Raw genomic sequence first — 27,893 nt, forward strand, 5'->3', positions numbered from 1 at the left:
CCCCAGGAACGGATCCCTGTGAGAGCCTCGCTCCAGCCCAGATCCATCCCAGCCCCAGCTGATCAAAGTGCAGGGCACAGGCACAGAGCTCCTTTAACCTCTGCTCATTCCTCAGATTTTAGAGGGGTTTTTCCATTCCCTCCGAGGGGAATTGAAGCCTATTTTTCACTGCCCATCCTCCTACTTCAAAAAAAAAACCCCACTGCACCACAGAATTCTATTTTTGCTCAGAACTTGGGGATGATTTTTCAAAGGATAAAGGTGTCCATGTGGCTCTTGATCAGAGAGAAGCTGGGACAGAAGAGGTGCCAAGTGGACAAGGACAGAATTCAAAAGAAATTGAAGTGTGAAGGAAACTAAAGAGACACCTAAAAACCAATAGATTAAGAAAAAAAAAATTAAGACTGATCACAACAAATACGGTGCTATGAAATTTGTATCATTCCCAATTTATTAGGCATAAATTGCTCTTTAAAACTGCTTGTATCATACACTTTCTTTATCATCACTGCACAAAGGGCACCAATTGCTGCTGCAGAATGCTACAGAGAGCAGTTTGGACTCACTAACGTGGCACAGCTTTCTCCTCTCAGAAACAGACCCTCGAGGAAAGGAAAGTGTTCCTAGAATGGGAAACTGAAAGAACAGCTTAAAAAAATAAGGAAAAAGACAAATAATTGCACATTTTTGCATCCTGCTTGGACCACACTTTACAAAATAGTTTTCAAAGTGATAGCAGACCTAAGGAGATACTGATCTGAGACAATTATTTGATGCATTTGACCAAGGTTCTGATTGTATTAAGGCTTCCAGTCTTCCCACTCTCACAGGATTAGGGGTTTGATGTTTCACGTTACACTTGTATCTACATTTCTCTCTTGATTTTTCCCTTTATTAATTTTTATTCTTCAAAGGGGAAGAACAAGTTCAAGGGGTGCATGAAAAACGAAGCAAGGTGGTGCTGACAGAAATACAAAGTAAACACTGACCTTTCCAAAACCGGGTGAATAAATTAACTCATGGTTAGAACACGAAAGCATTTGATGAAAGCTCTGATCCTGCAATGTGATTCTCCTGCAGTTGCACCCTGGGCAGGGCCAGGGCTGTTTCACGTGGCCTGACACACGCCCAGTCCTGCTTGCTCACTGGAGACACTGCAGCTTTAAGGTCATTGACACTCCCTGGCATTTAAGTTACACTACAATATGCAAAAGTCTCGAACAGCCTGTTTGTCAACACTGTCCTTGGAGAACTTGGAAATGAGGTTCAGCACTCTGCTTACCAAGAAAGACCCAAACTAAGACACATTTCTGGAAAAAGAACAAGACACCTCGTCATTAGTACTATCCCCACATCTACTGGCTTCCATACAGCAAAGCACAAGTCTGTCTTCCATGATATTTTTTTCCAGCAAGGGGGAGTTCAAAACCAGCATTTTCTCCTCAGTCACTGCCATAAATGTGTAAGAGCCAACTAGTCAGACTCAGCAGCAGCTGGATATTGCACTGCCATGAACTCTGCTAAGCTCAGGTCTGAGGTGCACTCGTGGTGTCAGTGGAGAACAACGACAGTGCTGGCTCAGAGATGTAGAACCCAGGATGCCAAGGAAGGGGAGAACACGACAGTACCAGTCACACACACTCAAGCTCAGACACTGGCTCTTGGAGGTTAAAATTCATCACTTTCCACGGCGTGGAGCTGCGTGTCGTCCGCGTCCGTCATGCTGCTCTCCTGGGACTCGTCTGTGCCCACTGTGGGGACAAAGAGACCTCGGCTCAGGGGCTGTCCCCCTGCACAGCTCCCCCTGCCACCAGCCCAGCCCAGCCAGGGCAGCCAAAGCATCCACAGGAAAATTCTGCTTCCCCCCCCAGATTACCTGAAATTACTTTAATTTGTCCCATGTAGCCCGGGGACTCATTCAGCTGAGGCTGTGGAACTCTTCCACACTTTCTCTGCACAGCCAGGGAAGCTGAACAGTGACAACCCAACACTTATTTTGTTTATGCTTATTGGACAGATTAGGCTGTTAGGTTTTTTCCCTTTTTAATTTTTTTTTCTTGTTTGGTTGGTTTTTGGGTTTGTTCTGCACTGCTCAGGTGTGGCTCAGCAGTTCCAGTCTCTGTCTCCATCTCCTGGTCAGAACAGGCTCAGCCCAGGGAGCTGGGGCTCAAAATCACCCCAAATACAACAGCAGGGAGAGAAAAACTGGGCACTTCCAGAAGTGCAGTGCGGGGTAAAGTTTCCATATTAAAAACCACACAGGACCAATAAAAACCAAGGTGATGTACAGCTGTCACCTTGCCCTATTATTCAGTTGAGAATCTGCAATTGCAGGACACAGCCATTTGTCTATTAGTAAGAATCCAAATCCTGCTGTAGGTCCTTCTTTGTGGGAAGAGAATTAAATTGCTTATTAGCATGTATTTTCTATCTCCATTTCAGCCTGCAGACAGGTCAATATTTATGACTGTCCATGCTTTATGGAATTTATGTTCATAATCAAAAGCTGAGAGAAGAAAAACCTGGGCTATTCCTTTCTGTCAATTACTCCCCATAGTGTTTTATTTTCTCTTGATCCAAATCAAACTGCTTCCATGACCTTCATCAAAAGCCACCTTTTATATTCAGCACACCACGTATTTGGATCCAACATCCAGTTTAACTTCTGAAAAAAGCATCTGCAGACAACTTTAGCTGCAATTCATTTACTCTGAAGTTATTTGATGCTTTATGATGGAATATTTGCAGCCCTGGGAATGTCTTGCTCTCCTGGGATACTCTTAAAGCCACCCATGATTTGTATAAATTTAGAGTTACCACAATCTCTGTTGAAGTACATCTAAAGGAATTTCACAACCCTTCATGCCATGCTTTCTGTAGGGACAATATAGGAATGTGCCCTCTGTTAATTGAGTGACAAAACTATCCTTTGTCTCCTCAAAAAAAAAACCAAAAAAGCCCAAAAGTTTCTCTCCTTGATTAGGTGAAAAAGCCACCTCATAGGCCTAGGGGACTTCACCTCAAACTTAAAGATAGATAATTAGACAAAAAGCCATGAAGTCCCACCTAGGCAATCTGGGGATGAAAAGAGAACAAAGAAACAAATCACTTTTGTGTTTTACCAAGAGCAAAAACCTCTTGCACCTGACTCAGTTTTTCTCTGTTTATTTTGCCTTTTATTAAATCTTTTTGTTTCCAACACTGCTGATTTTATGGCCCCAAAGGTAGCTGAGCTATCTTGAGTAACAGACCTCCAAGGGCTTATGAGACCTGGCTCAGAGAAGCAACTATTACTGGACAATGGATGAATTCTGAGTGAAGAGAGCCTCCAGAGCTCTGACTCACTGGGCAGAATGTTCCACCTGTTAAAGCTGGGCCTCCCCAGGCTCAGGGCAGGGGCTGCAGCACAGAAATGTTAAAGCTGGGCCTACCCAGGTTCAGGGCAAAGGCTCCTGGAGCACAGAAATGTTTCAGCTGTTAAAGCTGGGCCTGCTCAGGGCAGAGGTTCCTGGAGCACAGAAATTTAAAGCTGGGCCTACCCAGAGTTCAGGGCAGGGGCTGCAGCACAGAAATGTTAAAGCTGGGCATACCCAGGGCTCAGGGCAGAGGCTGCAGCACAGAAATGTTAAAGCTGGGCATACCCAGGGCTCAGGGCAGAGGCTGCAGCACAGAAATGTTCCACCTGTTAAAGCTGGCCCTCCCCAGGCTCAGGGCAGAGGTTCCTGGAGCACAGAAATGTTAAACCTGGCCCTCCCCAGGCTCAGGGCAGAGGCTCCTGGAGCACAGAAATGTTAAACCTGGCCCTCCTCCCCAGGCTCAGGGCAGAGGTTCCTGGAGCACAGAAATGTTAAAGGTGGGCCTACCCAGGGCTCAGAGCAGAGGCTCCTGGAGCACAGAAACGTTTCACCTGTTAAAGCTGGCCCTGTCCCCAGAGCTCAGGGCAGAGGCTCCTGGAGCACAGAAATGTTAAAGCTGACCCTGTCCCCAGGCTCAGGGCAGAGGCTCCTGGAGCACAGAAATGTTTCAGCTGTTAAACCTGGCCCTCCCCAGGCTCAGGGCAGAGGCTCTTGGAGCACAGAAATGTTAAAGCTGACCCTGTCCCCAGGCTCAGGGCAGAGGCTCCTGGAGCACAGAAATGTTTCACCTGTTAAACCTGGCCCTCCCCAGGCTCCTGCAGCACAGACCTGACTCGTAGGGGTAGCACTCGCTGATCTGCTCCTCGCGCGTGATGGGCTCCTCGTCGTCGGGCAGGTAGCGTTTGTCTATGGCCTCCTTGATCTGGTTGTTGGCTCCTTTGGGATCCAGGTCCATTGCCCAGGAGAAATTCATTAGGGCCAGATGTGTCTGACCCAGCTTTTTATAAACCTGAACAGAAAAGAAAAAAGCAGGAAAGGCTGCATTTACATGAAGCTGCTACTTGAAGGTTTGGGGAATGAATGTTCCACAGTTCAGTGATGTTTTATGGAAAGCAATAGAGGGTGGGTAGGAAAAACTTATTATTATGTGAGCCCCAAGGGAAATAAGAATGTGTAGAAAGAGCAAGTGTTTCTATTTAAAAATAAAAAGAAATAAACTAGCAGCGAAGAGATTCTTTATCATTCAGGGCAGATGGGGAAGTTATTTATCTGTGTTAAGGATTTAAACAGTGAAAATCTTCAGTTTGTCTAGACATGGTCACTCATGTCAGTTTGGAGGTCCAGCCACTCCTGGACAAATACCAGTGAACACATTTCAGCACAAATCCTTTAACTCTCTCCAGTTCAAACAAAAGGAAGCAATCTTGCTGATAGAGAGGTCTCCAGCTCTGTGTCAGAGGGAAGTTCCTCTTGGTGCTCCCAAGTGACCAGACACTCCCCACAGAAAGCTGCAGAAGTTATTTAAAGCTTATCAGCAGAGGTGGTGGTGGGAAGGAGGATTTCTGTCACTAGATCACTTCTCTGGCATTTCACACAAGACGGGTTGGAATGTAGCTGCTTCTTGTTCAGTATTTAAAGCTTTGGGAATTTTTAGAAAACTGCTCCAAGTGGAAGCATCTTAGTGACAGGCATCAAATTTTCTCATTAAGCAGCAAAGGAAGTCAAGGAAGTTAGGATCACAGTGAAGTTTTACCTACCTTTCCTATTAAAAAGTAAACAAGAGACTCTTTGGGAACAATCTGTTTCAGTTCTTCAAGTTCTTGTAAAGCCGACTGAAAGGTTGGAAAGAGTGTTTGTATTAGGCATTTGAAACCAAACACTTGTAGTGAAACTTCTACTTTACTTTTAAATTAGTTCTTGATGCTGGAGCTGTTTACTCTGCTGTGACAGTCACCTGGCATCATTAAGAAATTCAACTGAAAAATATTTAGTCTGCAGTTAGAAATAAAAAAAAAAGTTTGAAGTAAAGTTTTCCCTTTCAGTGTGCAGACATGTTTCTGAGGCAAGTTTCAAACAGAACTTGGCTTGTCTTCTGGAGCCAAAAAACATTGGCCTGAGGAAAAGCTGCTGGATAAACAGTGTGGGAAGATCTTCTGTTCTAAACAGGGTTCAGGTCAGCAGGGAATCAGCCCAAAACTGCTTCACTTCTGACTTTGCACTCCACAGCACAACCTTGGAAACAGCTGGTTCTTATTGCTGTAATTGGATATGGGGCAGTTGGCTGAGTTCTTTTTAGAAATTTAGTATAAATGATAGTGGGTCAGACTAAAACAATAATTTAAAAAGCAACACCTGGTGGCCCCAGATTTTATTACAACCAAAACATTCAATGCCACCCTGCTGAGGGTGGCACTTGCCAAAGGAAATGCTTCCCATGTCCCAGGCTCTTGCTGCAAGGCCTGGTGCTCCCCAGATGACCTGGAAACATTCCCAAGGCATCCCCATTCCCAGCTACAGGAATTTCACCCACACTGACCTTGTACTTCTCATTTGCAAACAACACCGAGGCTCTGTGGAATTTGCATAGTGGGTTCTTGGGGTCGATGTTGATTGCTTTGTTCAAAGTGTCCAAAGCCTTCTCAGATTTCTTCAGTGCATGTTGGACCTGGCACACAAAGAGAGAACAATTCCAAAAGGGAATTGTTGGAAAAAGAACAGCTCATCTGCTGGGCAAGGACAAACCCTTCTGCCCATGTTTACTTACAGCCTGCTCCTTTAGGAAAGTACTTGCCCACTTCTAGACCAAGTCTGAGTTTTCTTCTACAGGAAGAAAAATCCTCCTCACCTCCTCTGCACCCCAAGCCCTTCTCCCCACCCACGTGAAGTGCCATGTACTTACTACTCCAATGTGACACAGCAGGACTGAGCTCTGGGGGTTGATATCAAGTGCTTTCTGGAAATGCATTTCTGCCAGACTGAACTTCTCCTGTTTGTAATAAATCATTCCCAACCCGTACCTGCAGCACAGAAACAATTCTAGTAAGTGGCACTGGATTTTAACCAAATTAGTTCCTGTTAGTGAATGTGACATAGCAGGAATGGTTTTTAGCCTTGCCAACACCATCTAGGGTGGGAAAAGATTTCCTGGTGGAAAAAGCTGTCTAAAATTTTATTTTTTTGTTTTCCATTGGGTGGCTGAAGAACTGATGTCTGATACACAGCAAGACTGGCTAAATAAAAGGACACAAAAGTTATTAACACTATCACACTCACAGATCTAACTTTTATTGCTTTATATATTAAAAAGCTGTAAGAAACAAAGTGTGTCCTAAGGTAGGAAGAGGCTGAGATCTCATCTCTCCAACTGCAACTGAGGACACATAATGCACAAAGAATGCTGCCCAACAGGACAAAATAATGGGGTAATACAGCCTAAATAATCTGTGAAAACAAACAAAAAAAAAATCAATTTTTTGCCTTCCTTGTGAAAGTAGCCCCCCACCTTCTGCAGGAATGGCTTTGCTCTTTTCCAGGAGGGAAGAGCAGTGGGCAGAGGGTGGGATGGTGGCTGTCCCATCCCTGGCAGGGGCCCTGGCCAGGCTGGATGGGGCTTGGAGCAGCCTGGGCTGGTGGAAGGTGGCACTGGATGGGCTGTGAGGTCCCTCCCAGCCCAAACCAGACAGACAGAGCTGTTCCTCCAGAGGGAATCCCTCAGCCCAGGGAGCAGCAGGGTTTGTAAAGGTTTGGAAAGCCAGACCTACCAGGCGTTGTAGTGCCGGGGGTTGACCCTGATGGCGTTTCTGAAACAGGCCAGAGCCTTGTCCAGCTCCTCTGTCAACACAAACTCGTGGCCCAGCAGGGTGTAGGCATAGGCATAGTTTGGATCCACCTGGATGGCCCTCTGGAAGAACTTGATGGCAATGTCGTGCTCCCTTTGCAAGCTGAAGCAGTTTCCTGCTGCACACCAGGCCTGCAACAACAGCAGGGCAGGACCAGAAGCCTTTTTACTACTCTTGAGTGATTAAATTTGAGCTGAACACATTTATCTATACTGCTTTAAATAATCGTAAATAACTTCTAGACTAAAAAGTAAAAATAGGAATAAATCAACAGTTAGTTCAGGCTCATTCCTGTGAAGCAAGCAGGGCTAAACACACCTTCTAAAATAAATAAAGAAGCAAGCTGAATTACAGAAATGGAGAATCCATGGACACCCAACAAGTCTGCACCAATTGGATCCTTTGATGACTAATGACTAAAGCTTTTGAAGGTGTTGAAAAGGCCAGAAATAAACCATCTTTAAGAATAACAAAGGGGGAGATGGTATTTTATTTCTTCAGCTCCCTCCAAGTGACAAATCTGGAAATCTGCAGAGGAAGAATTTTAGCAACAACCTCCTCTTTCCCTGCTGCTCAGCACCCATCAAGACTGTAAATACCACAGCCCAGGGTCCCCCACTTCCCCAAATTTTTAGCATCACTGCCAAAGCACATAACTATTTTCCACTGCTTGGATTAGAATCTGCATTTCCCTCTATCCTGACTAATCTTACTACAACCACCAACTGTTCACTGAGTTTGCTTTCCACTCTTAGACAAACTAGCAGGATAACATGAATTGGATTTCCTCCTCCACCAAAAAGATTTCAAATATCCTCTACAGTTTGCTCAATTCTTAAGAGCACATTTATCAACTCACATATTTTATTTTTACTGTGGCACTTATTGAAAGATTTCTGGGTTTTGGCATATTGTGACTACATTACCACACACCCTGCAGTTTAATGGACTTTGGTATAAAAATGTGCAACATCATGTCTGCAAATAAATTCTAGAACAAATATTTTAAGTGCCAGCAAATTAGCTACAGCAATTAAAAGGTACAGGAAAAAGATATTCCTTATCTCTGCACACTGGCAGCAGCAAGAGTGACTGACTAACCCATGATCTTCCTGGTTGAATAGTGCCAAGGCAAATTTAAATAACCATTAACAGATAAAAGGTTTCAACCTGTTCCACATAAGCTGATATTCAAATTTTAAGGAGCCATTTCAGGCATCAGCAGTTCATGCCAGCTCCCTCTGCAGTTTTGCCATGTTCAGGTGTATTCCCATTGGAGAGAACACTGGATTAGAGCTCAAAGTTCTGTTCTGAATCACTGATTTTACCACATACAATTCCCCTCTTCTCATTCAAGCCCACAGCATTTTATACCTCTGGTGAGTTTTTATCCATGTCTGTCAAATCCTTAGAAAGAACTGAAAGGGCAACATCTTTCTGCAGATGCCAGAGTGTTGTTGAATAGATTTCCATGCCTTCTACTCTGTAGTTTTCAATCCTCCTCACTTCTGAAAATATTCTCTCAGCCTGAGAACAGAAATGAAACTTGAAATAAAATTCCACCCACCAAGGCAGAGCACAGAGGTCAAGGTCCAAGGCCTCACATCCAGCCTGAGCATCCTCTCTGCTTTTTAAGTGTTCCACACAGAGCTGCAAGCCCTGAACTTTCCTTTCAAGGGAAGGAAGTGACTGGATCCCAGGATATTTATGCCAGCAGGAATGCAGCCAGCTCTCCCTCCTGCTGACTCAGCTGCATTCCTGTTTCTGTCCATGCATGAGTGAGGCAAAACCATCACCCACAAAATCAGAGAGAGTGCAACAGACTTTGATGGGCCAGCTGTTATGGGTAACCATCCAATAAAGAGTGACAGGATAAGGGGTGATGGTTTGAGGTGAGGAGGGATACTGGGCAGGGATTGTTCCCTGGCAGGGTGGGCAGCCCTGGCACAGGTGCCCAGAGCAGCTGGGGATGCTCCTGGATCCCTGGCAGTGCCCAAGGCCAGGCTGGGCAGGGTTTGGAGCAGCCTGGGACAGGGGAAGTGTCCCTGCCATGGCAGGGGTGGGAATGGATGAGCTTTGAAGTCTCCTTCAACCCAAACCACCCTGGAATTCTGTGATTAAAATCTGTAGGCTCACCTTGCTAAATAATCTATGGAAGCACCCAGCATCTGTTCCACCTGGAAACAGACTGTGCACAGCTCCAAACCTCCCTCTCCTTTGTCTCCTGCACACATTCTGCCAAGGAGTGCTGAAAACCCTTAGCAAACAGGCACATCAGCTGTCAGGACAACAGTGCCAAGGAGAGGAACTGTGGGACTACCCTGAACTGCTCACTGCTGATTCTGGAGCAGTTTGGCATCACCTCAGCTGTGCCAGTGCTTCCCTTGTGAGGCTGGGAGGGAAACTGGGTCACTGATGTGATCAGAATTAACTAGAATGGAGAGAAGTGTTTTGGTTTAGAGCTGAAATTGTTGAGTGATCCATTCTAAAACAGTGCAGTGCACACAATTCCATCAGCACAGCAGGAGACAGAGACAGGACACACAAGGAGGAGACCCCAACACTTGGGCACAAGAGGAAGTAACATTAAGAAAAAATTTTAGGAAAGCTCAACGAGGAAGCAGATTCAAGACCTAAATCCATTCCAGGTGTAACTTTTATATTTACCCATTTACCACAACTGCAAACTTTGCCATGGATTTTACAGGAGATCTGCAGGTTTTGTGTAAAACTGCCAAAGCAAAGAGAGGAGAGGAAGGCCTGGCCCCCATTCCTACCTGCATGTATTCTGCCAGCTCAAAGTAAGCTCTCCCAATTTGGCACAGCACCCAGCCTGTGTTGTAGTGGTGGGATGGCAAATGGCTCAAAATATTGATGGCTTCTTTGCAGTTGTATGAGCACAAGGCCAAATAACCTTTCCCCATGTCCCGGAGAAGGCTCATCAAACCTTCTAGGAGAAAAACACAATAAATAAAAGTGGGAAAAAAAAAATCACAGCTGAGACTTATTTAGTTGGAAGTGCTAATCCCAAAATCTCTCCCTTGTGCACTCCTCCTATGAAAACCTTTCAGGAGTTCCCAAACAAGGTTTATATACTCTTAAAATTATACACTTCATTAACATGAGCATGATATTCTGATTATCAGCTAGAAAATAACGAGTCCTTAAACTCTGGGGCTCAGAGTGAGTGGAGTTCTGCATTTCCAGCAGCTATTCAAACATTTCTTTAGGTCTGAGCAGTTCCCACAAGCCTGGTAGCCATGGATACATCCTCTTGCTGCCTGGAAACATTACTGAGCCAAAAGAGGGGAATTCAGCATTTTCCTTAGGATTTTCTGACAATCTGAATAAAGATTTGGTTTTAAACAAACGGGAAACATCAAGGGAGAACAGACCACATAAAGCCCATGTTAAGAGGTGACTGGGTTATGAGTAACTCCTTTGGATCAGTTTCCAAGGATAATACTGTCATAAATTACATACTTTAAATTTTTGAAGTTCTACTTTATAACAACGTAACATAATCATAATAATATAACTTATTCTATTATCATAATTTATACATTGCATAACAATTTATAATACTTTATATACTTTGAAAATACTTTAATCATTAATAAGGACCAGAGCTTGCAAGATTTATCTGCTGACAATTACCACTCTCAATATTCCTTCACATGTTTCTAAGTTAACAAGACGTTGAATTAAATCAGTTTTTATCACTACACAAAGGTGAGAGCTGCGTGCTAAACGAAATGGGAAAGAAGCAAATACTGAAGCAACATTAAAACCCAGATATATCAGATTTTACTCTTCTAGAGACCAACAGTGCTCAAACAGACCTGCTGCTGCCTTCTGTAGCGTGAAAGCTTGGATTTGTGGTGCAACAGTGGAAATTTTCCCTTCTGAAATGATGGAAGAGTCCAGTTTGGTAATTTCCAAACTGTCATTTAAGTTTGGTTGAGTTATTCCTCCCTTATTTGTTTTACTTTTTGTTTTTCTGTTTGGAATCTTAGGCGGAAACTTCATTTTTAATTTTTTGCTATTTTCCTGCAAATAAGAAAAAGAAGAGTTACATATAAAAGAATCTGTTCAATCCAGAAATCTAAACTCAAGAGTAAATTGTGTAGAATTATGTGTAACAACCATGCCCTGCTCATGGCAGGATCTGTTCTCAAGGTGCTGTCGTGAACGGCGGGAGAAATGTGACACACTATATGTGTGAATAGCAAATCTCCAAGTTTATTGAAAACTTACACATATTTATATTGGTGTTAATGAAGCTTATACATATTGCAAAAGTTGAGTTTATTATTGGTTAAAGCACACTTAGATTAACTACACTTACTTCTATCTTCTAACAATTATTTTGCTTTTATGTTTTTCTACTTAAGATATTTGCATTTTTTGGCAAGTGATTTTCTCTTCTGTCTTCTCGTTTTAGAGAAGGTTACTGTGACTTTTGTTAGTGATTGGACACTGGTTGCTTAGTTCTCAGCTTGTTTCTCTTATTTTTATCTATTGGTATCACATCGAAATGTTTTTTTTCAACTAACTAATTATTTAAAAAACTCTTTACAAGGTGCTACAAGTGCTGTAATACGTGGGAATTCACAGCTGGGTGAGGAAGGCAGGGATTTGCAGCACTGGCAGCTTTGGTACCTTGGTGGTGGAGCTGTCACTGGTAAAGAGGCGAGAGCTTCGCCGAGGCAGCGCGTTGGGTGGAGCAGCAATGGTTGGGCTCAATACCTGAGGTGTTGTACTGGAAAGGAAAATGGAAAAATGACACATGGACAGGTGAGCTTCTTTGCCCCACTTCTAATAATAATAATAATAATAATAATAACAGCTTTTAGATTTGCTTTAACCAAAACTGCTCCAGTACCAGGATTGTTTTACCTTGTCTGGGGACCAGAGCTCTGTGTTTGTGCAACAAGAACTGGAGTGACTTCCCGGCTGTTCCCGCTCTGGGAGAACACAGATTTTGTTCCAGCCTGGCTGATCCTGCTGACAGCCTGCACAACACAGAGTTTCTACAGGTTTGTTATTATGTCACTCAGGAGTCTCCATTTCTGCTGTGCCAAAGCCATCCCACTCCACCCACCAAGCACTGCACGAGGAGAAACAGAATTATTTGAATAAAGGAGAGGGCTCCCCCATGCCCAGGGAAAGCCATCCAAAGTGCTTCTCCTTCTACCTGTTAATAACAGCAAGTCTACAAAGCTTATGCACTTCATTTGAAGATAGAGAATCTCCATCTAATGGCAAGAAACTATATGTTAAAGTGCTTGTGCAAGAACAAAAGGGAATTAAAATGCATCATATCTAAAGGCTTTTTCCTGCAGAAAGTTGTAAAAAAAACCCACAAAAAAATAGAAAGATTTTTAAATTATCCTATTACAATCCCATTCAGAAGCCATTCACAAACTGCACAGCAACTCAGCCTCTTTTCAGAACAGATCCTCCTCTTCATATTTTAAAAAGCATTAAAAAAATTATCTTTCTGCCTCCTCCAGGGACACCAACATTCAACTCAGTGATGGCTGTTTGGAAGAGACACCAGAAAGGGACAAGGGGACCAGCACCAGCACAAGCAATGTCACTTTGTGCATTATCCAGCCCCTGAGGCTCTGTCCTTCTGATCCTTTCCCAGATTCTGTTACCAGAGCATGGTTTAGTGGCAAGGAAACTTCCTGCCCACTCAGACAGGAAGCCCTTGGATTCATCCTAATGCTTCACTCACTTATGTAAGTGTTTCCTAGGAAACTGCCTCTGTTCAGCCACAGCTCCACCAAACCTTGTCTGACACAAACTGGGAGAGCAAAGTGGAACTGGCACAGTCACTGCTTGCACTGGACAAAGCATGAAGCAGAATTTAGGTTGTTTATTAAAATGTATTTGATATTTACGTTTTTGTAGTGGCACAGCTCCATCTGGGCAGGGCCTAAGTGTGGAGTAGTGAAATTTACACCTCAGTGCTGCTGTGTCACACTCAGCAAAGCAACAAAACAGCAGCAAATCCAACTTGGTTTCCCAAAGCTCTTCAGCTCCCAGAAGAGCTGCACCTTACAAACTTTATTTCCATTTTCAGACTCATGGAAATTTCCCTTCCTATATGTGCACAGTCCAGCACAAGCCACTGTTTCCAAAGGGTCCTGAGCAAGCACAGGGTGGGGATTGGATCAGGCAAACAAAGCACATTCCTCACTGACTGTTTTAGCACAAGTCCCAGATTTCCCTTTCAGAATGGCACAGCATCAAGATTTGTCCAGAGCAAACGTGGCAACTCAAGTTATAATTTTCAGAGATTCAACATTATTTCAAAATAGTTCCCCCTATAAAACACCAACACCCCTCATGCAACTTGTAGATTTACTAAAAATACAGGGGAAAATCATCAGGTTTTTGTTTTTAGAAAGGAACAAATAGTTCTTCAACTGTCACCAACATTCCACCTCTCATTTATCACTATGGCAACTACAGCAGTTTCTTCCTGAGTAAAGCAGGCATTTTTTAGTTTTAGCAAGACTTTGCTGAGTGAAACAGCACCATTCTATCAGTCCTTCACAGACCAGCAGCAGGATTTTTATTACTCTGGTCTGTAAACTACAACTCAAGAACTACTTGCAAGAGATCAGCAGCTTCAGCTCTCTTGAGGCTTCAGAAAATACATTAAATAAATAAAACAAACAACTCCAAGTCTTCGCACTCCACCCTGCAAACTGCAAAGTTTGGATCTGCTGTTGTTGGGAAGCTTCAGCGTCTGTACAACCCCTCTGTGATGGGAGGTGGACAGAACACAAGAGATCTTCCCTAGGTTAGCCCAGCAACCACAGCCTGGGCATCTGGGGGGGAAAACTTGGCTCCCATGTTTTTTTCCTCTGCATTATGGATTCTTCTTTAAAGTGCACTGCAGTGCCAAGCTCTGGGCAGAGGAGCTGGGCTCAGAATGCCAGGTACCTTCTTTGAAGGTGCTCCGGTGGATGGCACGTCGATGACAGAGGAGGAGTTGGTGTAGTTCTGTAAATAGGATCCATCTCCAGGGCTTGGGGTTTCTAGTGGCAAAATTCCAAAGCTGAGAACAAACCAGAGAGGAAGGGTCAGTGTGTGAATGTTAGACCTGGTGAGCTGGGCTGATGCAGGGCTTAAAACACAGACCCAGAGCATGGAATATCCTGAGCTGGCAGGGACCCACAGGATCACCAGGAGCTGGACTTCAAGAAAAGCTCTTTACAGTGGCCTTTCTTCATAATAAAGTTTATTCCAGAGCAGTAGCATATTCCTTCAGAGATTGTTTTCAAGTGAGAACATGGCAATAAGCAATATCTTGACTCAACAATTCCTCTCCAAATAACCAACTGCTTGTTTAAAAACCAGAAGAGATCAACACTAGGAGCAAGAGCAGTTCCTGAAGTTGTTTGGGTTTCCCAAATTCTCCCACCAAGTGTGTCTGAGTGTGCTGTGCAGCCCCAGCCCTCCTGCTCCAAAGCCCAAAGAGCAGCAGCAGCAGCTCAGCCCTGGGCAGAGCTTGGCCATGCCAAGGACTTACCTTGGAGTTAGTGGGCTCAAAGCTGCAGGTCCCCCCAGTAAACTCCTTCCAGTTTTTGGTTTATTTTGAGCCTGTTTGGACAATATGGCAGTTCCTGACCCCAGAGGGACAGAATCTGAGGAAATCACAGCCGAGTCAATGTAAGACATGGAGGAATCTGAATTCAAGGAGGAATACTTTGAATTGGAGGACTCTAGGTTGATTCTGTTCAACTCCTGAAGAATAAAAGGCAGCTCTTAGGTACTCAGGGTATAGTTTAATTAACATCTTTCAGTTAAGCTGGAAAAATGAACTGATTTCAGTAAATGATTTTACAATGATTTGAGAAAAACTCACAATTGTGTCCTGGGGTGTCTCCATGAGGACACTCTCGGGCTGTCTGTGGGATATGTTGTGATTAGACACCACTGTTGTGCAAGTGTTGGGCAGACAGCTGCTGAAATTCTGTAAGGATGTTAATTTAAATGTTTGGTCAGGGTCTGGCTTTTCACCTGTAAGAATGGAAGGAGATTTAATAGTTATTCCTGGGTCTATACACTGAATATTCTGAGTCTGAATCAAGGACAGGGGACAAAGGGTTTTAGAAGTGTTTTAAAACATTTGGGTTGGGTTGGAAGGGACCTTTAGGAACATGTCATTCCAACCCTCTGCAATAAGCAGGGACACCCTTCACCAGACCAGGTAACTCTTTGTACTAAAGCAGAAGTATTCTTCTACTACAAAACCCTGGACAATCAATATTTTTTATAATTTTCATGTATTGGTTTTTCAAGCTATTCTCAGAAACAGGTTCTAAGTGTCTACTAAATGTAGGCTGGAAAGCACATTTGGATTCTTAGATCCAAAAGTGTATAAATAATGAAGATGGAAGAAAACAAAGACAGAAGTTTTAAACAATGGCTAAGTATTTTAAACGAATTGTTGCTCACAAAAACCTCTCCCAAGAATGACATGAGTGAAACAGTTCTGCAGACTCACCTATTTCACATAGTGATTCAAAAGGGGACCAGAGGAAAGGATTTAAACTAAGGCTCTTTTGGTAACATTCTGATCCTTTGGCAAGCCGGTCTGTCTTGCTGCAGAAAGAATGAAACAGTTCACAGGGAAACTTCAGCACAGCAGCTTTGCTCAACAGAGTTTTCCAGAAGAGGAGTTGAAAAACAAAAACATGTTGAGAGGCATAGAAACATTCCTCATCTTTCAAGCCCAAGAAATACTGAATTCTTTTGAAGTTACTTGACATATTTAGACACAGTTGTCAAAAAAAGTTACATAAGCACTAGAATAGCTTGAGAATTTTCATTTTTAGGGAGATGCAGTTCTTTGCAACAGCTTGTTTCTTTTTTGCCAACAGTAACCTGATTGCCAGCCTTCCAGCCATCTTGAGTATCTATGGATAATATTTTTGCAAAGAAATTAGCAGCTAAACTGAACACTTAAGTATTTGGCTACAAAGAAATAATATCGAGAATAATTGAGAATAGATATAGTAGAGAAGAATCCAAGAGCCCAACTACTCAGATCATTCACATTTACTGAAACCATTCTTGCATCTTGGCAAAATCAAAACACAATTGGCAAATTATTCTGCCCAGCACCCTCAGAACTTTGATTTGAGGGTTAGAGCTACACAAGCATAACACAGATAGTAAAAATCTAAATGGTAACACTGAGAAACAGGCTGAGAGTTTTCCTTAGGGAAGAATTCAGAGCAAATCCAAAGGTATCTAAAAATCTCAGACTTTTGGATTGCATTCTTACCCACCCGGAAAAGAGGAATTTGTGTTTTCAGTCTTTGGGTGAAAATTAAAACTAACCATTCCCAAAGCAGCCTGATTCCACAACTATCCACCTGAACTTATCATGCTCCAAAATGGTGTAAACCAGAGAGAGGTGTCTCCTGTAATGACTAAGGATATGTTTGGCTAAACCTGGGCTTGGTCAAGTAAAAACCTTCCAACTTTATTGGGCAAAATGAAAAAGCAACTTTACCAGTAGACATGTCCCAGTAAGGAGAGTGTAAAGCATGCAGAGTCACCAAACTCCATAACAATGTCATCATGGCTTTTCTGTTTATTCAACACTCCACCAGACAAGATCTGCTCTCCTTCTGCAAGCCTTTTTAAAAAACAAGAGGTTTAAAGGGGTTACAAGGCTCACAGTACTGGCACTCCAGTGTTTTCACCCTGCTGCAAACAAAAACAGAAATCCACTGTCAGTGTTCACAGGTTTTAAACCACAAACCAGTTCCTGCAAATGAATGTTAAGCAACCCATGGATTCCTCTACAACAGGGAGGTTCAGGACTCTGCAGTCAAACAGCTCTACTGGGAGGGAAGAAAAACAAAACAAACCCAAAAGCACAAAATTCAGCACGACTTTTCCAAAAGTGACCAATCCTGACATGAAGGACAAGAGAATCTTCAAGACACTTGATCTTTGAAGGTGCTTTATCTAAGCAAAACCAGTGCTTAATTTGGCTTTGTTTCCCAAAGAAATACAATCTGTAAGGCCCCTCATGCACTGAGTTAAGAGCCAATGTTGGAATATGGCAGAGATCATGGGTTTTAAAGCCTTTCTTTCTTGCAAGAAGGGCTCAAAAGGAGAATGAAGGGTCACTTTGCACCTCCTCCACCTGCAGGAGCAGCAGCACTCACACAGAATGGGCTGTCAGGCTTCAAAATTACTTTATACAACTGCTGGGGTGGGAGGCATTTTTCAGGCATCTGAGCCCAAACACCTGAACAAACAAATCAGCTTTTCTTGCCACTGCTTGAAATTTTACTTGTAGGTGTATGCTTCTATCAGAACAGACCATCCCCACAAGAAAATAAGGCAGAGCTGTATAAATGAGCCCATAAAGGATCTGTTTTCTTTCTACACAGATTGGCAATTCCTGTCTAAGTTACTCAACAACTTTTAGAGGTTTTTGCAACATGGGTTAATGCTCATTAGATCCATATCTGAAAGCAAAATAAATTGAACTCAATTTTTTTATGCTGAAGGACCAATGAATTTCTAGTTTATACAAGACAACATCTTCCAAAGAGAAATCCAAGCAAAAAAAAAATAAATCCATTTGTAACCCTGGACAGAACATGAAGGATTTACTCACTTGCTGAGGTCCACACAACATTTTGCAAGCAGGTATTTACACTGTGGGGTGGTACAGCTGTGTCCCTTTAGGAGCCTGTAAGCTTTGTAGGCCTTTCCTGAGCGGTAGTAACACGTTGCCAGTAAAAACAGTGCTTCTTCTGAGTGAACTGGGAAACAAATCATCAGTTACATGTTAATCATTTTAGTACCAAAAATCTGGGGGCAGAGAGTAAAAGCCAGCTATGGATAAGGTGGAATAAAATGGGTATGGTATTAGAAATTCATGCCTGAATGAAGTGTTCTTTATCTGTTGGTGGTTATCTCCCTATGCCATTTTCTTGGCTAGTCAGATGAACTCTTGACATCTACAGCTTTGAAGGAACTTTGATCCTTCTGGCCACCCAATCTGATGAATGATGAGCCAGCTTGCAGGTAGAACAGCAGCAAGCCAAGCAAAGCAGCCAGGCCAAAGCTGCTTCTTTACCAACCTGCTGCTCCACCGAGGCTGACTTGGCTCAGTGTCACCACACTATTTACAACTATTTACAACTGATGGCTGTTGCCAAATTTTCTTCCACTGCAATGAATTATGTACCATACTGAGGATGTTCTATTCAAAGAGCTTGAGTTGACATCCAGGTTTGAGACTGAGGTCAGACCCACTCATGGTTACACCATAAATGACAGAATCAACCCCTGAAGTGACTTTAATCTTTCCTGTAAATTCACTGATTTGGTATATCCATGGTGGCTTAACCCACTCTGTACTTCCCCAAATGTTACACTCATATCACCCTCACACAATGGTATTTTTAAATCAAAAGCTGTGCATGAACACAAGCAACTTCAAACTCCAACCACTCAATAAACCCACATTACCTTTATACTTTTCAGAAGACATTATCCTGCAAATGGAATTCAGCATTAAATAAATAATTTTGATGTTTGTTCACCCACCTATAGGGAAATCTTTAGAAAAATCAATACGAGCACTGTATAAAAACCTCTTTGGGAATCTGCCCAAATCCTTTGCTTCACTGAAAACTGACTATTTTAAGTTTTTGTCATCACCTGAACAGTGACAGTGGAAACAGAAGACCCAAACAGAGGACATTTTATTAAGCTTTATCCTAAAAACACCAGAAGACCTTTTTGAAAATTCAAGTTAAATCAATTTTTATCCCCTACTTGAACAGATTTTGAGAGTTCTGGGAAACCACCAAGCCACAGATGTCCCATCAAGGACAGTAATTGCAGATAGACCAAAAAGAAGTTTCTCTCAGGGTGAAATCACTCCTGCCAACATGGAGCCCCTGTATTCAAGTTCTGCAGCTTCCACTCTGCAGTGCAACCACTTCTTTTAAGCAGGAGCCAGATGTTTTGTTAGCAGTTAATTGCTTGCACCAAGTGTCAGCATTCATGCTGCTTTCTCTCAGCACTGCTGGCCACTGAAAAAGGCTGTTTGAAGTGTTCTTGCAGAGAATTATTCTGCAAAGATGTGTCACTATCAGGTATTTTTCTACTGGCTGCTGCAAAAAAGTGGATTCTCTTTGTTCCAAAATCCTTGGCAATTACCTTCAACCTACCATTTCCCTGCACCTCACAGTGTGTTGTGTTCAGGGGAGCTCTGTTATCCCTAAAATACTATTTTCTTCACAAACACCTGGATTATCAGGTTCCATAATACCCTACACAACATTTCTCATTTCAGCACCAGATCAAACACCCCAGACTCCATTTGTAACCCTGACACAAGGAAAAAGAAGCCTTTATTTCTCAAAACTTAGGTTTGTGCTTCCATTGTTGAGACCTGCATCGTGGGCATGGCAGGCAAAATATTTCATTACAAAACAGAGCATGAAATAGCTTATACAGTTTTAATTCAAACTATAAGCTTGGGTTGTTTAACATGAGAAATTATATGACACTTGTATTTCAGCTTAAGGATTGGGGTTTTTTTGTGTTAGTGGTTAGGGAACGATACCTTTCAAAACAGAGAATGAAAGTTGACCACCAGTATCAAGGAGAAAGAAGTACAGAAGAACAAAAAGCTTATCTGAGGTCATGGAGAAAAGGTTAGAGAAATAAAAGGTGCTAGAACACAGCAAAGGAGTGTTTGAAGGAGAAAGTACAGAGAAAGCACAGATTGGTGTTAGTGCTGCCTACTCACTGTCCAAGATACCCCAGCTTTACAAGGAAGTAACAATTAGCAGGGATTCAGCAGGAGATACCTGCTCCATATGTTCTGATTCTCACTGTCTCAGTTTCACAGTGCTTTTCTCTCACCATCACAAGACTCTCTTTGAGCCAATCAACATATCTGAGCAGCATTATCAGCAAAGACAGCTTTCAATGTCAAGCCAATTTGTAGAATTTGTGTGCTGCATCTATCCTCAAGTGCCCTTGGAAGACATGCAATGCTTGAGGGTTATTAAAAAACCCCCAACATTCTCCCATTTGGTATCATAAACCAGATCACTGTAAACACTGTGCTTAAACACACAAATCTGAATTTAATTTTCAGGAGATTTTACTGTAAAATAACATTGCTGCTGTTACATGATTTGATTTTCCAACCTAATTGCGAGGCATCCCTCTGCTTTCCCCAAGCAGAAAGCTTAAACTTCATGATGAGAACAGGAGGAAAATAAAGCAGGAGCAGAGGCTCACAAATCCCAAATTAGAATTGAAAGAAAGCATCAGGTTTACAATTGCAAAGTACACACCTTCAGCATATAACCTCTCTGCCAGGAACACGGCATCGCGATAGGCGTAGTGGTTCAGTGCTTGCCAGATAGCAGCCTGCAAGGCAAGAAAACCATCTTCATTTAGCTCTGAAAATGCAAAAAAACCCATCACCTCTCACTGGCAAAAGGCAAAGTTCAGCTTGGTTTTATAGAGCTATAAAATGAGAGGGGAGGATTAACATGCCAGCCAAGTTGTATTTGTTTCAGCTATTAGGAAGGAGGTTTAAAAAGCCCCACCAAACTCTGCACTGAAGTCATGTATCAACCTCAGAGTGTTTCTTACTCATTACCAGCCACAATCATCCAAACCCCTCAGAAATTACTGAGTCCTAGCCTGGTGCACAACTCAACACCACACAACAACACCTTCAGTGAAGATAAAACCAAAATCCAACCCCAACTGGTCAGAGTATCCCATTGAAGCATCTCCCCAGGATGCCAAACCAAAGCCCAACAGGCCCAGAAACCTCTCAGGGTTGATCAAGATGAGACTTGTGATCTAGAATTTCTCTAATACTCAGCAGCAACCAAAGACAAATAGAATTTGCTTCTAAAACCCATGAGACACTCCAAAACGAAAAGAAATATTCCACAGAGAAAGCAATACTGTCCTGCAGAGCTATTCCCAGCTGGAAAGGCAAGTGCCAATTCCATCTACCAAAAAAAAAACAAAAAAAAGAAATTTAAAAAATCCAAACATCACAGAGTTACATGTACCATATGCTACTTCTTCCAACACAAACTTGACAAACACAGGGTGTGAAAACTGTGCAAGTTCTCTTCACGGGAAGCCCACACAGCCATCATGAACAGCACACACCAGGGCTCCCAAGTACTACAGGGAATGTTACAAACAAATCTCTACAGGGAATCTGTTTTCTCCTATCAGTAGATCCCCAAGAATATGCTTAAGAAGTCAACAGGTGCTTTTAAGCTCGTGTGAAAGTATTTGGGAGTATTTAAAAGTGAATTCTCTTAGTCTGATCATTACAACACAAACACACTGTTGTTTCTCTCTGCTTGTATCCCATATTTCAGATAACTGAGCCTCAGAGCCTCCTGAAGTGATTCCTCCCTGCTGCCTTGAAAGGATCCCAGGCTGAAGGTGGTTCCACGCCCTGCAGGCAGAGCAGGACAAACAGGGAGATAGAAGGTCAGGGTTACAATCTTTGAAGCCATCCTGAAGCCAGAGCAGCCCAAGGTCTCCCATTTCTCTTGCTCCCAAGAGCAGTTCTTCCTTCACCAAGTCACAAGTGACATTTAGATGAACCCAGCCAAGTTGTGGCAGGTTAAAAATCCTGTCTTTGCAGGGCTGTAACTCAGCCAGCTTACAAAACAAAGGTGTGGGGGTGGGAGGGGGAAAATCAGGGTCATCTGACTGCTGAAACCAGAGCAAGTTGCCAGGAACAATCCTGCCAAAGGCTAAGAGGGGACACGAGGGATTTGGGGCTATGTCACAGCCACTTTGTAAGAGTTACACTACACCCTGGCTCAAATAACAATTGTTGTGGAGCAGAGTCCCAGTGAAAGCAAGAAACGAGCTGGTAGAATCCCTGTTCTCTAGCAATTATCATTTTGCAGCCCAAAATGTGCCTCCTGCCCTCAGCTGCCCCGTGCTGGAGCCTGGATCCTCACACACACTCTCCTAAAAGAGCAGGAAGAGGAAAGGAAGGCAGCAGGGAATCAGCCACACGTATGCAGCAACAATTGTCCATGGGAACAGATGCCTAAACCATGACTGTGCCTCAAAAAAGAGGATTTCTTGCCCACTGTCTACAAGGATTAATCTCAATATAGCACAGTAATTTAGTTTGTTCTAGAAGAAGCACAATGCATGTACACTGCACCAGTGGCACTAAACCACACCAGAAGAGTGTTCTCAGGGCTGCCTCATAGGAAGGAGAAAAGTTGGAAGTGTTTCCACATACTATTCAAGTGTGCTTGCAGAGAGGATGAACCTCCAGGTCCTAATCACTCTTTTAAAAAATAATTAATTTGAAATGCAAAATTAACAGGGGATTCCAAAACTACCATACACAGCCCTGCAGCAAGGCATCTTCATAAAGGAGAGCAGGAAAACAAAATCAGATTCAGACAGGTCCATCTTCTACCCAGAAAATCCTGTGCACTGTCCAAGTGTCACCTCATATCTAAGCCAAAGAGCTCTTAAAAGAGATGTTCTCTTGTGACAGTTATACAACCTTGGAAATTGTTTTCCAAGCTGTTTAGGCTGTATTGCCATGCTAAGCAGATTCTGCCATGGTTTCAGTCTTCAGGGTGGGCAGGGAGGAGGAGAGCCCTGGGATGGGCCGTGCTGCATTCCCCAGTTACACAAACTCTGCCCACTGAACAAGCACACGTTGGTCCTGCAGCTTGCAGCCAAGTCCAAGCACCATTGCAGTGAGTCACAGCAGATGATCACATTGAACAGCTAAATTCCAAGCAAAGTGCTCATTTTCTTTCCAAGATGTTTTGCAGAAGTATTTGGAAGGCATCCAGCCTGTTTCTTAGCACATGGGACACAGTTTTATGTTGGAGCTGAAGGGTTTTAAATCGACCGTATCAGGAAGAACAGCACAGGGCTGTAAACTCTGGCACTCCGTTCAACTTCAAAGAATTTTAAAAGTTAGCAAAAACCTAACCAGTGGCCAGAATGCCTTCTGGGACGTGAATTTCATGTAATTAAAGCACAACATTTATAAGGCTACATACAAACACAAATTCTGGTATTTATCTGTCACGCTGTGACAAATAAGTAACATCACAGCTGTGAGGATGTAAGGATGACAGTTCTTTCCTGGAATGCTGAGCCCTGTAGACATCTGAAAGGCTGGGGGAGAACAGACAAATAGACAGGAAAAAAATCTCTGCAATAACAAAAATGAGAACTAGTGTCAACTTTCCCAATCATTTCATTTAAGTAAATTATAAAAACAGAGCTAAGTACGTGGACTTCAGCTAATGTGGGAATTCAGAAATGCAATGGACTTTACCCAGACACAAATAATTCCTAAACTTATCAGTGCTCCTGTAAGTAAGGAACAGCAGTAAAACTGACAGCAGCAGAACTAGTGCTAAAGGAATGATCTGTCACTTAAAAGCAGAATCTAACTAGATGTAGTCAATCTAAATAGATTTATTCAACATAGCAAAGCCTCATCAAAACATCCAAGTTGGGAAGAGGTTAAGAATGGAGAACAGCACTAGAGGGGTCTTTACCCTGCTGAAATACCACAACAAGACCCCACTGTTCTATCAGGGAGCTCTCAGGAGAGCAGATATTTCCACTTGGTCAGTCTAGTTAGCACAGCACTGGAAACATTTGGTATTGTTTCCTGTCAGCTTCACTCATTCACACTGCAATGCATTCTTGCTTCCTTTTCTATTGTAATCCCATGTTTTCCTAGAATGCCCAGCTGGTGCAAAACAACCAGCCCAGCTCCACAGCTAACACCAGCGGTGCAGGATGGCCTCTGCAGGAGAGGGACCAGCTGGCCAAAAGCATTTCCACACTGCACTGACCCTGCTCTCAGAGGGGATGAGGAGAGCAGTGCCATCAAGGACACAAACCCCTGGTCTACAAGAATGTCCTCACTGTCACCATCTTCACAGACAGGGTCAAGTCAGCAGGATGGGTTTCCACAGGAGCCTTTCTTCCCCTTCCACCTTTTCATTAGAAAGAGAAGAGCCAAAAGCAAGAATTCTCACTATGTCCATTACAGAACACAATCGTGTACTAACAAGAGACACTGCTGCCAGGAACCTCTTGCTGTAACTAGAAAAAAAGCCCAAAACATCCTGTTAAAATGCTAAAAATATATTTTAGAAAAGAATGGGAATATGAATGAGACGACTGATTAATGAAAATTATGAATAGTTAGAGAATGGGCATACAGGAACTGCGGAAAGAAGAAGCAGCTTTGAATTCTGTGAATCACGACTTTTGGATGGGAAGGCTGAGCACGAGAACAGGAAACCCATCAGAGTAACTGCAGTGAGACTGAAACGCGAGAGAAAAAAACTGAAATTTACATTATTTTCTCTCCCATCAACCCGAAAAAACCAACTCCTTGGGAATGAGGAACGTCCTTCACTCGCACGACACGGAGGGATCCGAGCACGCTGCGAGCATTTAAACACGACACGGCAGCAAACGCAGGAAGGTGAGCGAAGTATCAACAGGTCTCCCGGGGGACCCACGGGCCCTTTCCTGGGAGCCCAATGGGCTGAGGAGCGGCGGGGACACCGACACCGACCCCGGGGGCCCGGGGGGCAAAGGGGCGAGCGCGGCCGGCCCGGGGATAGGAACGGGAGGCTGGAAGGGGAAGCCTGGCGGGCTCCGGCAGGAGGGAGGGCGGAGGAGCTGGAGGTCCTGCGGGCCCACCGGCCGAGGGGCCGCCGGGAGCGGCCCGGAGCCGCGGCCCCGGAGCGGGCGGGGCGGCCTAACCCGGGCCGGGCCAGGCTTTGGGGCCTGAGCCGCCCGGGGGTCGGTACCTGGACGGGTTCCTGCAGCACCGTCATCCTGCTCTCTCCGGCCTCCGCCTCCTGGTCGCTGAGCCCGAGCGGGGTGGCCCCGGTCCCGGCCCGGCTCAGAGCGAGTCACGGCGGGGCCCGGCCCGGCCGCGGCTCATTTGAACCCGCACCGACCGTTACCGGAGCGAGCGAGGCCGGCGGGCGCCGAGTCCGCCCGAACCGGCGGCGGAAATACCCGAACCCTCCGCCGGAAATACCCGAAGGCGCAGGCGGAAAGAGCCGAGCGTCGACGGAAAACAGCTGGGAAAGCCGCGCTCGGCAGCCGGGAGGAAACTCGGCGCCGGAGATAGCCGAACTGGGGCGGAAATGGCCGAGCCTAGACGGAGATGGCCGAGCTGGAACGGAGGTGTCCGAGCACAGGCGGAGATGATCGAGTGAGGACGGAGATGGACGAGCGTGAGGGGGCTGGTGGAGCCCGGCCGGGCCTGTGGCTCGTCCCTCAGAGCGCCCGTGGAATGCAGAACTCACACTTGGTGCCACAGAACGGGCTCTGGGGATCCCCAGGTGTGTCAGGAACCCCCGCGTCTCTCGGGGTGCTGGTCCGAGGGCTCCCCCTGCCATCACCAGTGCGTCCTGAGCCAGCCCGGCCCCCGCCCTGGGTTGGGCTGGTGGTTCCCGAGTCCCCGTTCCCATTGCCGGGGTCAGCACGGCCCAGGTCGTGTCCCTGTCACTGAGGGGTCCATGCTGATGGTGCTCCCCACATAGGCTCAGCCACGATATCACAAAATCGAAGGATCATGTGGGTTGAGAAAGACCTCCCAGATAATGGAGTCCAACCTGTGACCGACCGATTGCCACCTTGTCACTAGAGTGCCACGTCCAGAGCACTGAGTGCCACGTCCAGTCGGTCCTTGGACATCTCTGGGCATGGGGACTCCGTCAGCTCCCTGGGCAACCCATTCTGTGGAGAAATTCCTCATGAGGTCCTCATATCCAGGAGTAAAACTGCAGACAGGGGTGTAAGTACAAGGCAGGTAATTTACCAGTTACAACTTGGATGTGTTTGAAAGTGCAATATCTGGCACATAGAGCTTTAGCAAAAGAATGGAATAAAGATGCACAAATAAACCTCAAATTGTTAAATGCACTGACCTATCAATAGCCACCTGCAGCTAGCAGAGGCCTTCCTTCTCCAAATCCTTCTGTGGGCTTGCTGAATGAGCCATAACAGCAGCCCGATGCACACACACCTACACATGGACTCTGTGCTCTGTCTCTGTTCAGTGCTCTGTGCTTGCACTCGGGCCCCAAGGTCAGATTCTGATGTGCTGCCAAACACACGTGGGCAGGGGCTGTATCTTTATGTGAGAACAAAAGCTGTGTGTGGAGCTCAGCCTGCCTCCTTCCCCTCTTTCTCTGCACTTCTGCAAGGTGTAGTTACAAATTTGTTACAGGCAGCAAATCTGCGCGTGTTTGCATGAGCAGGTAAAGCTTTCTTCAATCCTTCACCTGAGACAAATAACAAATTTTAACTGCAGAACAGTGCTGTCCCCTGGGATGGACACCTGGTTTCCTAATTGGGGTTGATCCGAGTCATTTTGCCAGACAAAGGAGGGTGTGAGTAACATGACAGTGAAGTGTCTCCTCCTCTGAAAGCCTTTGGCCTCACTCACTGGTGGTGATGATGGTGGTGTGTGTACGTGGTCTGGGGCTCCAAGGAAGGAGCCTTTCAAGGAGCACAGTCCATATTCACCCTGCTCCTGATCTCATGCACTGCAGATAACTCCTCCCGGGGATGAAAGCTGGCTCCATCTGTCTCTCCCATTCCCCGGGGCACAGAACTGACATCCAGACCTTCTTTGGTATGAGAATCTGTCTTATCACAGCCTGAGGAGATACAGGCCCTCCGGAGCGTGGGGGCTCCTTGTACTTCTCCTCAGAGTCCCCTGGAATTCCTGTAAAACATCCAAACTGTAAAAGGTCAGTGTTTGCTGTTGTCTCTGGATATCTGGATTCACAGAGACTCCTCAGTCCTCCAGTGCAGTTCTGCCTGTGGGGTCACTCACTGGCACCCATAGATGCTTTTATAAATGCCCATGGGACTAAAGCTGCTTTCTCTGTGGAATGCTCAACTTTTCCAGAGGAGGAGGGGAGCAGCCTTGCCAGGAGGAGGCACAAGCAGAGGTACAGACACACATACTGTGCCTGTTCAAGTGCATCATTCCAACCTGCTTTGCTACAAACCAGCTCTGCTTTATCTTCAAGAGACACAACAGGTCCCTAAAGTAAAGTGTGGCTGGCTCTTCCCTCAGGGGGCCTTCAAGGGCTGGATATTTCACACAGAAAACCATTTTCCTGTAGTTCTGTCATTTCCCACTGCTTACCTTCTGTCTCTTTGCAGGTCTCAGGTTGGTTTTAATTTGGTGTTACTCCTTTCACCATGGAAGCTGGGGGCTCAAACACGAGGCCTGTGCTCTGCACAGAGGAGTGAGAGTGCAGCCTCTTGGCTTGTAGGGAGGGGAGTCACAGCTACAGCAGGAATATCACAGCTGGCAGGGATATCAGGGCTAGTAGGAATCTCGTGGCTGTACAGGGATATCATGGCTACAGTAGGAATATTGTGGCTATAGCAGGAATATCATGGCTACAGCAGGAATATCGTGGCTATAGCAGGAATCTCGTGGCTGTACAGGGATATCATGGCTACAGCAGGAATATCGTGGCTATAGCAGGGATATCCCAACTCCAGGGCCCCCAGTCCCTGCTGTGGATTTCCTCTGTGAGCTGAGGCAGGTCCCCACCTCTCCTCTGCTCCATTCCTCTCTGCCACAACA

General features: G+C 44.7%; 1 protein-coding gene across 5 annotated transcripts; it reads right to left on the minus strand.

Moving 5' to 3' along the window:
• Positions 1 to 418: 418 nt before the first annotated feature.
• On the minus strand, positions 419 to 25,320 carry CDC27 (cell division cycle 27). 5 transcript variants are annotated; one of them, XM_071451090.1, is made up of 19 exons: positions 25,081 to 25,320; positions 20,566 to 20,641; positions 17,859 to 18,006; positions 16,737 to 16,862; positions 15,723 to 15,820; positions 15,081 to 15,235; positions 14,745 to 14,959; positions 14,156 to 14,270; positions 12,095 to 12,228; positions 11,858 to 11,957; positions 11,038 to 11,245; positions 9,973 to 10,142; positions 8,570 to 8,722; positions 7,118 to 7,326; positions 6,256 to 6,373; positions 5,893 to 6,021; positions 5,114 to 5,188; positions 4,185 to 4,365; positions 419 to 1,751 (listed from the first exon to the last, which is right to left on the minus strand). In XM_071451090.1, exons 1-19 carry the CDS (start codon positions 25,105 to 25,107, stop codon positions 1,669 to 1,671), a joined length of 2,520 nt encoding a protein of 839 aa, XP_071307191.1. In that variant the 5' UTR covers positions 25,108 to 25,320; the 3' UTR covers positions 419 to 1,668. The 5 variants fall into 5 exon arrangements, with proteins under 5 accessions (XP_071307191.1, XP_071307193.1, XP_071307190.1 ...); XM_071451092.1 differs by having other exon boundaries at positions 12,095 to 12,210; positions 25,081 to 25,319; XM_071451089.1 differs by having other exon boundaries at positions 9,973 to 10,145; positions 25,081 to 25,319.
• Between the last annotated feature and the right edge of the window lie 2,573 nt (positions 25,321 to 27,893).

Source organism: Agelaius tricolor, unplaced genomic scaffold, assembly GCF_023055355.1.
Source record: "Agelaius tricolor isolate 1412-34295 unplaced genomic scaffold, bAgeTri1.0.p SCAF_31, whole genome shotgun sequence".
Classification (NCBI taxonomy): Eukaryota; Metazoa; Chordata; class Aves; order Passeriformes; family Icteridae; genus Agelaius; species Agelaius tricolor.